The sequence below is a fragment of the Myotis lucifugus genome, unplaced genomic scaffold, assembly GCF_000147115.1.
Source record: "Myotis lucifugus unplaced genomic scaffold, Myoluc2.0 scaffold_86, whole genome shotgun sequence".
NCBI lineage: Eukaryota > Metazoa > Chordata > Mammalia > Chiroptera > Vespertilionidae > Myotis > Myotis lucifugus.
Genome location: NW_005871134.1, coordinates 1,852,195 through 1,865,404, shown reverse-complemented (window position 1 = coordinate 1,865,404; position 13,210 = coordinate 1,852,195). Strand labels below are relative to the sequence as shown.

Here is a 13,210-nt window from a genome sequence, read left to right as displayed (position 1 = left end):
TTTTATCTTTACCCATTTTTCTTTCTTCGTTCCCCCTTCTTTAAAGAATCCCCTTCAAGCATTTTCATATAATTACTGGTTTGGGTGGGTGGATGAACTCCTTTAGGCTTTTTCCTTATCTGTGAAGCTCTTTATCTGACCTTCAAATCTAAATGATAGCTTTGCTGGGTAGAGTAATCTTGGTTGTAGGTTCTTGCTATTCATCACTTTGAATATTTCTTGCCACTCCCTTCTGGCCTGCATGGTTTCTGTTGAGAAATCAGCTGACAGTCCTATGGGTACTCCCTTGTAGGTAACTAACTGTTTTTCTTTTGCTGCTTTTAAGATTCTCTCTTTGTCTTTTGCCCTTGGCATTTTAATTATGATGTGTCTCGGTGTGGTCCTCATTGGATTCCTCTTGTTTGGGGTTCTTTGCACTTCCTGGACTTGTAAGTCTATTTCTTTCACCAGGTAGGGGAGATTTTCTGTCATTATTTCTTCAACTATGTTTTCAATATCTTGCTCTCTCTCTTCTTCTGGCACCCCCATAATTTGGATGTCGGTGCGCTTGAAGTTGTCCCAGAGGCTCCTTACACTATCTTCATATTTTTGGGTTCTTTTTCTTTTTGCTTTTGCTTTTGCTTTTGCTTTTCCGGTTGGGAGTTTTTTGCTTCTTCATATTTCAAATCTTTGACTTGATTCTTGGGGTCCTCTAGTCTGCTGTTGGATCTCTGTATATTATTCTTTATTTCAGTAAGTGTATGCTTAATTTCTAATTGGTCCTTTTTCATATTCTTGAGGGTCTCACTAAATTTCTCAGAGGTTTCTAGAAGATTCTTGAGTAACCTTGTAACCGTGGTTTTGAACTCTATATCCAGTAGTTTGCTTTCCTCCGTTTCTTTTGTTTGTGACATGTTTCTTTGTCTCTGCATTTTGGCTGCTTCCCTGTGTTGATAGAGGGCTTTGTGTGCTAGGTGTCCTATAGGGCCCAGTGGCTCAGCCTCCCTAATTACCTGAGGTTGACACTCTTGGTGCACCCCTTTGTGGGTTGTGTGCACAGTCTTGTTGTAGTTAAGTCTTGATTGCTGTTGGTATCATTGGGAGGAATTGATCACCAGGCCAACTGGCTGTGAGGACCAGCTGTGTCTACAATGGGAGAACTGCTGTGCTGGAGACACCCTTATGGAGCAGGACTTGCTTCAGTGGGGCTTTGGTGCTCACTGAGTCTGCCCCTTGAGTGTGTTGCTTATGGATGTGAAGAGTTGTACTCTGGTATGGTCTCACTCTGACCACTGGGTACACTGGCTCTTAGATCTCCAAGGAGGTGCAAAGTCAGCCACTGCCTGAGGCTACCCAGCAGGAGCTACAGAGAGATCTGCAGATTCTTCCTCTTTGTTTGGGGTTTGGAAGTGCCTAGATGAGGCCCAGCTGTGAAGCAATGCAGGCTGCTGTCTAGGTCTTCTTTTGGAGGCTTTGGCACTCTTTGACCCAGCTGCAGCTTTTTAGGTTTTAGATTGCAAAAGAACAGGCCATTCGTATGCAAAAGCCTCTGCTCACAGCTTGGGTGGTGTAAAGTGGGTGGGACGGGGTCTCAGGGAATCGCCAGGGCAGAGCAAACTGCAATTGCTGCTAGTCTGCTCTGCCCTGGAGATGTCCCGGGGTCTGTGTCCCGCGGGCCCCGTGCAGGAACAATGATCACTGCAAGCACCTCTGTGAGAAAGCCACCCTCGCATTCCGGCCCAATGCCAGACAGTCCAGTTTCTCCTCGTATGAGTCTGGGTCCCCAGAGTCTCGCCCGGAACTGGAGTTCAGAGCAATTGGGAGCTTGTATCTCCCTCCCGATTGAAAAAGACAATAGCGTACCCAGTTGCCAGCCCATTGTCATGCGCACCTCTGTACCTCTGTACCTCCTACCAGCTTCAATGCACTTTTCTCTTTCCTTCTAGTTGTAGAATTTCCACTCAGCCAGCCTTCCCGTGGTTCTGGATGATATCCGTTTCGTCTTTTAGTTGTAGTTTTGATGTGGTTGTGCGAGGCAGCAAGTACAAGTGTGTACCTATGCCACCATCTTGGTTCCCTCTTCACTCTCTTTCTTTTCCTTATGTCTTGGCTTTCTGATTCCATTCTTTAGTGAATCAAATGCTCATGGCAAAATTACCTCTCCCTATACCTAATATACTATCTATATATATAAAAGGCTAATATGCAAAATGTCCTCTTGGGAGTTCGACCGGGAGAACTGGAGTTCCATCGCTCACTATGATGTGCACTGACCACCAGGGGGCGGCACAGAACATAGAAGGCCACCAGCAGCAGCAGCAGGGCGCTGAGGGAGCAAGAGGAGGAGGAGGCAGGGAAGTGGGGAACCTGATCGTCCTAATCTGTGGCCAGGCCTAGAGAACCTACCCATGTATGAATTTCATGCACTGGGCCTCTAGTAACTAATAACCCCCAAGGAATGCTTTAAGTCAATAAAACCTATCTATGGGGCTATATCAGTGATGGTGAACCTTTTGAGCTCGGCGTGTCAGCATTTTGAAAAATCCTAACTTAACTCTGGTGCCGTGTCACATGTAAACTCGGGCCGATTGTAACTGCGTATTACCAAATATTTGTTTGTAATCCACCCTTTTGGTGGATGGAACAAAACCAAAAGACAGAGCCATCTTATATTTTGGCGGGAAATTCACCCGCACTCCAAGTGTTAAGTCAATAAAACCTATCTATGGGGCTATATCAGTGATGGTGAACCTTTTGAGCTCGGCGTGTCAGCATTTTGAAAAATCCTAACTTAACTCTGGTGCCGTGTCACATATAGAAATTTTTTAATATTTGCAACCAAAGTAAAACAAAGACTTATATTTTGATATTTATTTTATATATTTAAATGCCATTTAACAAAGAAAAATCAACCAAAAAAATGAGTTCGCGTGTCACCTCTGACACACGTGTCATAGGTTCGCCATCACTGGGCTAGATCCTCAAGCCCAATAGAAAGAAGGCACCAGGAGGTTAAGTGACTTCCTTAGGCTGTCAGAGTAAATGACAGGCAGGATCATGGAGGAAATCCCTCTGATCTTTGGTACAAGCCATCTCTGTGCCCTATGGCACTTGGGCCCTGAGGCTCTAATCTCTGCAGAGAGGGTTGGAGGGACATACGAAAAATCAAAAACAAAAGAAAGCAAGCATAAGATGGAGAATTTGTTTCTTACGTGAATTTTCTCTTTGAAAATCATTCATATACATCTCTCCTTTGGGAGTGATGGTCCCCTGCAGGTGTTTCCTATGATGTTTGGGGTGGATGTGGAGGAGTCTTCACCCATCAATAGCTGCCACTGGGTGTATGAAGCTGAAGGTCCCGGGGATTAGAGTGACAGCAGAGAGGGGAGTCTGGAAACCTAGGTTCTACTTAAGTTACTGCTGTTTTAGACTTACAGCTTGGATGGTGTTGCTAGATCCCAAGGGTGTGTTTAGCATGAATACTATGACACTGGTTTTCAAAGTGGTTATACCTGTTGACCCTCCCTCCAGCAGCACTCCACATCCTCGCCCCCACCTGCCGCCCAACTCTAGGCTGCAATATTGGTATATGTCACATCTGAGGTCCACTTACTCCCTGGGGATACTTCTGTTTCTCTCCCTCCCAGATGTCAACAGCTGGCTGCTCACCTTTGGATTCCAGCTTCACAATGTGATTCCAGGTTATCCCAAGCCAGACATGGACGCCATGGAACCATCCTACGAGCTCGTCCACACACAGATGAAAACTCAGGAGTGGGACAACAGCAAGGTAATTCATGCCCACGGCTGCCCACCCCGGGGGCCATTCAGACATTCGAGGAGCAGGTCCTACCAGCTTTTCAGGAAGGTTTGGGCCATTGATAGAAATGGATGTGGTGCGTCCACAGTGCCTGCCAGAAACTGTTCAGCAAACACTTAGTAACCCTACCGCTGGTGGGCCACGGTGGGCCCGCTGTCATAGCACACAGCCCCTCACTGTATGAAGGCATTTTGTATGTTACACTGAGTTTGGAGTTCCACAAAAACAATGAGCCTCTGTCACTCCCCAGAACAAACATGCAAGGAGGGAGAGGGTGTGTTCTAAAAACCTGTGACATGTTCTGAGCACCGTGCTGCACCTGGCCTTGCATGAGGTACTCTACATAAGTTAATTCACGGTTATCCCCTGGTCTCATTGTTCTCCTTCTACAGATTTTATGCCTGAGGTTGTTCCACGCCACCCAGCATGGAAGGGGTGGGGCTGAGGTTCCAACCCAGGTCTGTCTGTAGATGCTCAAAATGTTACTTTCTCGTGTCTTCCTTTTACGACTCAATTTCAAAGACTCCTAGAGTTATATAGCTGTACAGGTCCTTCGAAACAGTTTCACCCCACCCCCTCCCTTCAGGCATCCATTGCTCATCCCCACCCCCATTCATGGTGTCTGTACTAGTCGCTGGCTCTTCCAGGCCTCATGCTGCAGCCAGTGAGAGCAGGAGTGCATCAGGCAGAGAGCAGGCCTGCAAGGGGAGCCCAGTCTCATTGAGGAGGAAAGCAGGGTTGCCAGATGGCGTACTGCTCCTGGGCAGAAACTTGCACACCCATGTTTCTTATTCCCTCTTGACTGTTAGGTCTCAGGTCACTGTCTCCTCCCCTAGCCTCTGCCCCTCTCTGCTCTGGTGGCCCCCACAGCTTCCTCTTTCCCAGCACTCACTGCCCTGAATTTCAATTACTGTTTTCTTTCCTGTATCTCTACTCGACTGTGAGCCACCAAAGGGCCAGTACTGGGTCTTATTTGGTACCTAGCAAAGCGCCTAGCCCATACAGTAGGTGCATGGAACTTCCATTGAATGAGCAAATGGTTGAAAAAAGTAAACAACCCCCTGAATTGGGCATCTCCACCCTCCCCCATGCCCATTTTACAGCGAGGAGACCAGGGTTCAGAGAGAACTTGCCCAAGGTCACTCAGTTGGAGAGTGGCAAAAGGTAATGAGAGCCCAAGTCTGTCTGGCCACCAAGCCATCTGCTCTCTGCTGCCCCCTGCTGCCCTTGGCCTGTCCCCTGCTGCCCTAGGCCTGGCCCTGCCCCTCTCCAGTCCCCACTATGCCTCCGGGCTGGCCTGTTCCCAGGGCTGACTCCCGTGGCTGGGCTCTTTCGCCACCACCAGGCAGCCTCCTCCACTGCGCAGAGCCCCAGCTCAGCAGCCTGTTTGCCAGCCTTGCCTGTCAATGAATTATTGATTTCCGCCCTTGGCAGGCATCGGAGATCTTTGTTGTTGAGCACTCCAGCTTTCGTGAAACTCTAGGAAATAATTGTTCACAGACAGGGTTATATTAATTATAAAGAGGACTTAATTTCAGTGTGAAGCCGATGGGCCTGTTTCTAAAGCCATTTCCCTGAGTTGCTGATAAGGCCCCGGGGCCTGCTGCTCTGCTGAGCTCCCCGCACTACCACAGGGATGGGGGGGAGATAGGGGGCAGGGTGGGCGGGGAGGTAGGTAGTATGCCAAGATAGGGCCCAAAGTATCCCCCAAAGCAGCCAAGAGCAGGAACACCTGAGGATCTCCCAGGAAGCACTGTGGGGTGGAGGCCCTCCTTGAAAATCATTTATAAACCCAGCAGAGAGCAATAAAGCAGAGTAAGAGGGTTTACATAAATCACTGCTTGGCATCTTACTAAGCTTTCTTGCCAAGAATGCATTTCTTGCCATTCCTCCATCTAACATCACCCCCTCATCCTTCCAGTCCCAGCTCCCACATGAGCTTGTCCTTGAACCCCACCTTCTCCACCTCACTCCTCCACCTTCAGGCTGAGGCAGCCTGATCCTTGTTTGCTCCTCACTTAAGCCCTTCCTTGAAACTGAGCCTCTACAGTCAGACAGACCTGGGTTTGAATGTTAAATTGAATACTTGGTGGGCCGGTCACAACCTCTTTGAGCCTTAGTTTTCTTAGCTGTAAAGTCAGGATACTAACAGTACCAATATATGAAGTTATTGTGGAGATGAAATGAGACAATAAATGTGAATTATTTCTCTCAAAGACCAGGACATGTTAGCTACAGCTATTACTGCTCTGAGGCCACCAGGGATCACTTTTGACTGCAGTCGTTTGTTGGCATATCTGTCTTTCCCATTAAAGGGTGAGTTTTTCAAGGGTAGGGTAGCATCGGATTCATTGTTGTATCTCCGGCGCCCAGGAAAGGACCCAGCACAGAGAAGATGCTCCCTGAACAGTTTCTGAATGGGTGAAGGGATGGAGAGAGGATGGCTGGATGTTCCAGTGATCAGGAGTAGAGCCGTGTGCTATATCTTATATAAATATAGATTTGACTTAGTTATGTAAACTGATTCTCCAGGCCTTTGGTTTTTATCCCTTTGTCTCACTCTCTTTTTCTCTACCCATATCTCTATCTCCTCATCAGTCTATCCTGGGGGTACAGTGTGAAGTGCAAAAGCAGCTCAAGGCCTTCGTCACCCTCGAACGTTTTGACCAGCTCTATGGCTCCACAATCACCAGCTGCCAGCAGGCCTCAAAGACAACGAAGTTTGCATCCAGTGGCTCAGTCTTTGGCAAGGGGGTCAAGTTTGCATTGAAGGATGGCCGCGTGACCACAGACATCATTAGTGTGGCCAACGAGGACGGGCGGAGGGTTGCCGCCATCTTGAACAATGCCCACTACCTGGAGGACCTGCATTTCACCATCGGCGGGGTGGACACCCACTACTTTGTGAAACCAGGGCCTTCGGAAGGCGACCTGGCCATCCTGGGCCTCAGCGGGGGGCGGCGAACCCTGGAGAATGGGGTCAACGTCACCGTGTCCCAGATCAACACGATGCTCAATGGCAGGACTAGACGCTACACAGACATTCAGCTCCAGTACGGGGCCCTGTGCTTGAACACCCGCTATGGGACGACCTTGGATGAGGAGAAAGCGCGGGTGCTGGAGCTGGCCCGGCAGAGAGCCGTGCGCCGGGCGTGGGCCCGCGAGCAGCAGCGACTGCGGGAAGGGGAGGAGGGCCTGCGGGCCTGGACAGAGGGGGAGAGGCAGCAGGTGCTGGACACAGGGCGGGTTCAAGGCTACGATGGCTTCTTCGTGATCTCCGTGGAGCAGTACCCAGAACTGTCAGACAGCGCCAACAACATCCACTTCATGAGACAGAGCGAGATGGGCCGCAGGTGACAGAGAGGACCACGGCCCGGACTTCTTGCCAAAGACAGCTACTCTTTTGTGGCCGCACACCTGACTGTGTTGTACTTTTAAAAAAAATAATTCCTTTTTTTTAACAAGTGCAGAAAAGAGACAAACAAAAAAAAGATACTGGTTGCATTGTAACTCATGCAACATTCGTTTTTTTAAGAAAAGAAAAACACAAAATTGGCCTTCACACATTTTTTGCAAAGAACAGAAGGTATTTTTTTTCTGTAGTGTGATCACAATGAAAACTTTATTGTCTTTTGTTCCCTTTTCCTTGAGGATTTTTCCTTGTTGTTTGGGGTACATTTCTTCTCTTTGAGACGCATCTCCTGGGATGTGTCCTTGTCTGTCCCTTGGTACCCAGTGTGATGTGAGACGCGAATGTCTGTGCTAACTTGTCTCATGTGCAACCCTTTCCTCAGTGGGGGTCGGGCAGGAGTGAGGGGTGTAGGTAACAGGCCAGCACCAAACTTCTAAGGGGGCCTGGAAGGAGGGTCTGCTGGACCTGAGGATCCCCGGCTAAGCTCCCGCAGATGAGTGGTGGCTTTTTATTCACTGTGTTCCATGCCTCCGGGGAACCACAGATGGCTTCGTCTTTCTCCGGGGGGGTTTCATGATGTCATTCAGCACCTCTTTCAAGCTGCCCCAAACTCCTGCTCACGCTTTATATTTTGATGCTAAATGAAAAGCCCGCCCCTTTTTGCAAATCCTGTGTAGTTGTTGGTGCCACCCCCACGCTGGGATGGAGAAAGTGTCTGCCAGGTCCTTTCCCCTAGTCTGGTGACATAACATCCTGGGACTAAGAGCCTCTTCCTTCAGGACGACTGTGGTTGGTTGGTCCTCCCACGATGTTCCTTATTGATCTCCTCTTCTCTCCCAAAGTCAGACGTGAGAACCAGCACTGCAAAGCAAGCCCTCAGTGTGGGCACCATGTCCAGGGAGGGGAAGGCCACCCAGGGCAAAAGATGGCAATGATGGCACGGGTACCAGCATGCCTTTCTAGGTGAAGCCCTCTCCCCACGACGCTGGGCGCCTTCCCGCCACTGCTCAGCTGCCAACACTGAGACATTGGAGTGTGGAGAGAGGTGCTTGGTGGCCTTTGATTCTGGAACGATGTTTAAGAAAGAGTCAGCCAAAGAGAGGAAGGCGCGAGCCAAGCCTCCCTCTAACCAGCTTCCCCATATGGGCTCCTGCAGAACAGAATGCAGCAGGAGAGGCATTCGGGAAACTCTTCCCGTGAAGTTACTCTAAAACAGCCCCCTCCCAACCCCGGAGGAGCCCAATGATGGCTTCAAAGAAAGAGGGAAAAGGAAGAAGGGAAAGAGCTGCTTTGAGGCGGCCTGGTGATGTCACACAACCCCGCCAGGTTTGGGGGCCATTCCTGAGGCTGGTGCCCATGGATCCTGGAGGTTGTCTCTGTGCAGACATACCGATGCCTGAGGTCATTGGGAGGAGGCTCCAGCCCTGTCAGGAGTGGGTACAACCTATACCTGGAGGGCACAGCCGGGGAGAGGCAGCAGCCAGCCAGGCCAGAGGAAGCATGGAGGGGAGGGTAAGCAGCAAGAGCTGGGAGCTTCTGGGTCCTGGTTCATCTGCCCACTTACCATCATCATTACCACCACTCACAGGAGGCTCTGGGAGACCAGGAGGGGAAGCCACAGGCTTCCTGTGGAGCTGGGCTTCTTAGAAAACGGGACTGTTATGGGTTACATTTACATTAAGTGTGGAAAATGAATTCTGAGTCTGAGCTATTCTCCGTGGCAACCTTGTTGGACTGATAAGCTCATGGCACCTTTATGGCCTTACTCACAGAGTCTTCAGAATATTACACAAGTTAATGAAACCAAGAAGGTCTCTCACTGCATGAGAATCGGAGCGGCGTGGAGCCCGGGCTCTGCCTGGCAGAGGGAGGCACGCACAGCTTCTCGGGATAGGAGGTTTCGCCTTATGTCATCCCACTGGGATCAAAGGATGTGTTTCGCTAAGTGCTCTTCCTGTTTCCAAAAAAAAAGTCATGCCGCTGCGACAGGGCGCTGTGGCCTGTTGGTCCACTGGTGGCCCAAGTCAGACACAGAGCTCCTCGGGTCCACTCTACAGAGCGGGAGCTGGGGGTGGGCTCCATCCTGCAGGAGCCTTCTCAGAGGGGATGGAAAAAAGCATGGCCTGCAGAACACAGCTTTTTATGCAAAATGGGCTTCTGCCTCTCCAAACGTACTCTTGCCATAGGGGCCCGTGGACAAAGCTCTCCTTCAATAGGCCCAGTTGATCCGTTCCATCCTGGCTGCCGGACATCAGTCAAGACCTGCTGGGGACGTCCACTTGGAGGCCAGAGACAGCGTGAGGGCCAAGGGAGCCATCTCCCTGCATCTCCCCAACCACTGACCTCACCAGCACCCCCACCAAAGTCATAGTGTGGACTTTTAGAGATCAAAAACACAGAATCATTCCTTTTCTTTAAATGATCGGTGTTCTATTTTTCCTGGGCTGCCTACCACCAAGGCGGCCCAGCTTCTGTGCAGGGAGAAGCTGAAGCACCCCAGGCTTTAGGGAAAGGATCTCAGGTGAGGAGTAGGCAGCATCAGGCACCTGGTTCACTTCAGTGCTGTTGCTATTGGAGACGTGCTTCTGGCCCCGGTCTTGTTGGCTGGTTCGGAGTTGGTTTCCTTTTGGGCTGGCAGGTGACTCTGTGCGTCCCCTCTCAGTCTGTCCTCCTGCTGAGACCAGCAACCCCACCCTCACAGCAAGAGGGAATCTGAAGGCATAAGCCAGAGGTCCCTGTGCCTGTTTAGTGGCCTCCAGGCATCAAATCCCAACCTTGATGGCACCTGCCCTTTTAGTACCACGCAACCAAAGTGTGTCCATCCCCTGGAGCCACCAGCCATCCTTCATGGGCCCACGTTCATGACTCTGCAGGATGTCAGAATAAAATTTACCTTGGAAGAGTTCTCCCCTACCCTTCGCAGCTGCCTCCAGCTCCTCACCCTCAGCCAGCCCTCTGCCATCACCTGGAATAGGACTTCGGTGATACCCCAACTTTGTTTTTATTGGATACGATTTCCACTTTACCCACGCTCCAGACACAGCTCTGGATTTGAAACAATCCCTGAGAAACCAACCCGAGGCTGAGAATGGCCAGGAGGTGTGCTTGTCAATCATCGGGATGGGGTGGGGCTGGGAGCCAAAGGTGAGGAAAACTGGGCCGTGGTTTTATAGACACATAACAAGGAGTCAGATTAATTTTAAAAAAGAAAGGACCTTTTCAGCTCTGACTTTTAAGTGCCACCTGTGTAGCGGGCAGGAGTTTCCATTATGCAGAGGCGAGGCTCTCAGTGTGAAATCTTAGAACCAGTTTCGCACCTGCAGCCTGGGTTTGGGGTTACCACGTGGTGAGGGCAGCGATGCTGAGCTTGGGCCCAGGAGGAAGGAGCTTGCCAGGCCTCAGCAGGGTCCCCAGCTTTGGGGTTTGAGCTCCTGATATTCAAAGTCAATTCTTTTCTTCATTCCTCACAGCAGCTACCACCCCTGGTCCCCAGGGGGAGCCCACCTCCCAAGGGATCTCAGAAGGAGCCCAGGCTCTCCTTGGGGTCCTCACTAGGACTCCATCGAATGCCCATAATTCCCCGCTAGGTTTATACACTCCTCTCTATTTTATTGGAGAGGAGGGGATTCAAAGAAAGAACTCTGGAGTTCAAGGCCCTTTCATTTAACCTTCAAAAAACAGCAAACTCTAATTTTAAAGACTCATTGCTCAGGTGATCGAAACTTTATCCTCTCTACCCTTTTTTACATTCTCAAAAACCAGCCTTGTGTACTTGACCGCCCCAGACAGCGGTGAGCTCTTAGGTTTCATCATGAATGTGGAAGATCAGAGCGGGGGGAGGCCTAGGTGGGGCCAACATTGGGTTTCTTACCCCCTCTGGAATGCCAAAAGCATGCTACTGGGCCACCTCTGGGTCCCCAAGAAAATGTGATTGATTCTGAGGGCAAACTGCCAACAGAGAACCAACTCCTGGGCAGCCCAGCTAGCCTGTCAGAAGCTGGGTCCCAGAGGTCAGGCGGCTCCCCGAGCCCAGGATTCACCCAGCCCCAGAATCCCATGTTTCTGAACCTGCCTGTCCTCGAAGACTCCTGAACCCGCAGCCTGGGCAGAAGGACTCTCCGAGCTGCCTCTGATGACCAACACTGGAGACTCTGGCCTTACCATGCGGAACTAGTTTTCCTGAAGTCTGGAACTCATTTTTGAGAAATTTTTTTCTCAACACATTTGTGTTTCTAACACTGTATTCCTGACTGTGTAAATACCGACAAGGCTGTACATAAATGCAGATGTAGATACCTTCTAGAAAAAAAAAAGAGGCATAAAATACAAAACCAGAAGTGACCCCGTGTAGCCTTTGTTGACAAATAAAAGAATATTTTGTGTTTCAAGGTGTCGGGTGGCCTTTGTTGAGAGAGTAGGGGCTGCCTACTCTCAGGGCACCAATGTCCAGACTGAGTCGGCCCTTCTAGATGCTGCTCCTCCCAGAGTCGCCTGCAGGACGCTGGTCCTCGGCCCCAAAGTCCCTCTTAATCCCTCCAGGTGACAACTGACACGGAGAGGCACTTCCAGAGGACATGAGACCCTGGATATCATGGATGGTCATGGATGTCAAAATGACGTCAGCTCTGTCCCACTGCTCCCCTAGGCCACATCCCTGTACTGTTCTTACTGGCCTTGGGGACAGCCTCCAAGGGGGGTGGGGAGGCGGACACTGCCCTGAAGAGAGAGCCTGTGTCTGCCCCTGGGCACAGAGCTGTCCACGATGCCACAGCCATCTATATGGGGTGTCACCGTTGCACTTTTAAAAATAAATGAATGCACATTCATCGTACAAATTATAGCCACATAACACAACTTGGGGGTGGGGGGAAGGAAGAAAATTCCTTTACAACTGTTTTTATTTATTTTTCCTCTGTGTTCTTAATGTGTCTTTTTCTAAAAATATGTATCTAAAGTAATCACAGCATACAGGTCATTTTTCACTCTGCTTTTCTCACTTAACCTCACATTTAACCTTTCAGTTCTAGAATTCCCGGATGACAGCTGGTCACTTAGGAAAGTACATGTGCTAAGCTCAGCTCCCTGGTGTGAATGGCAAACCTTATGAAAATTCAGTAATTGAGGACAGGAGTAAGAGCAGAAGGCTCATTGCTCTTGCCTTAGCCTCGGCACTGGCCCATCACCAGGCCCTCTGTGTAGGTGCTGTGAGCTCTCCACCAGGCAATTGGGAGCTCTCCACCGCCGGGAGCTCTGTGCCAGGCAGCCTGGAGCTCTCCGGGCACTGCTGCCAGACTGGCACTCTGGGTGGTGCCAGGAGGCACTTGCCATGGTAGGAAAAACCTGCTTTTGGAGCCAATTTGGGAGCAGAACTTGGCTCTAGCACTCACTGTGTGATCTTAAGCAAGTCATTTAACTCCCCAAGGCTGGGTCTTCCATCTATAATGAGAGTGTGATGGTACATAACCTCCGGTTGCTGCTCAGATCACCTTAAAGGAGAGGGTAAGTAACGGCACACATTGCTCAGAGCACCATAGGTCTTCACCCACGTAAACTTTCTACCTCACACCTCCCTCCCCAGTCCACCACCTTCCTGCCAAACCCTGGTGCTCTTTCCACACACCCGTGGTTCCCAAATTGGGCTGCATCAGGCTCACCTGGAGGCTGATCTAGACTGACTGCTGGGGCCAACCCCAGAGTTTGCGAATCAATGGATCTGCAGTGGAGCTCCATAATTTGCATTTCCAATGTGTTTCCAGGTGACACTGCATATGGAGTAAGCTACTTAGGGTGGCACCTCAGATGCCCTTAGGCAACAGAACCTCCCACTTCCAGCCAGTAGAGCCAGAGCTGGTGCAGGGGGTCCTCCTCTGCCACGCCCCCGCCCTTCCCCACTACACTACAGTCAGCTGCCCGGGCACGCCCCGCCCCCACCGTATCCACCGACGTCCACACGTGTGCGTCATTACACACAAGCCTCTGAGCCCAGCGGAGGCCCTCTC

The 13,210-nt window shown here is 50.4% G+C and overlaps 1 protein-coding gene across 1 annotated transcript in view; it reads left to right on the top strand.

Moving 5' to 3' along the window:
* Positions 1-11,595, top strand: part of TENM4 (teneurin transmembrane protein 4) — a 198,082-nt gene extending 186,487 nt beyond the window's left edge. The window contains 2 exon segments of the mRNA XM_023755918.1: positions 3,627-3,769; positions 6,398-11,595. Of these exon segments, the coding sequence (XP_023611686.1) occupies positions 3,627-3,769; positions 6,398-7,156 (902 nt within the window). The 3' untranslated portion in view covers positions 7,157-11,595.
* Positions 11,596-13,210: the final 1,615 nt, after the last annotated feature.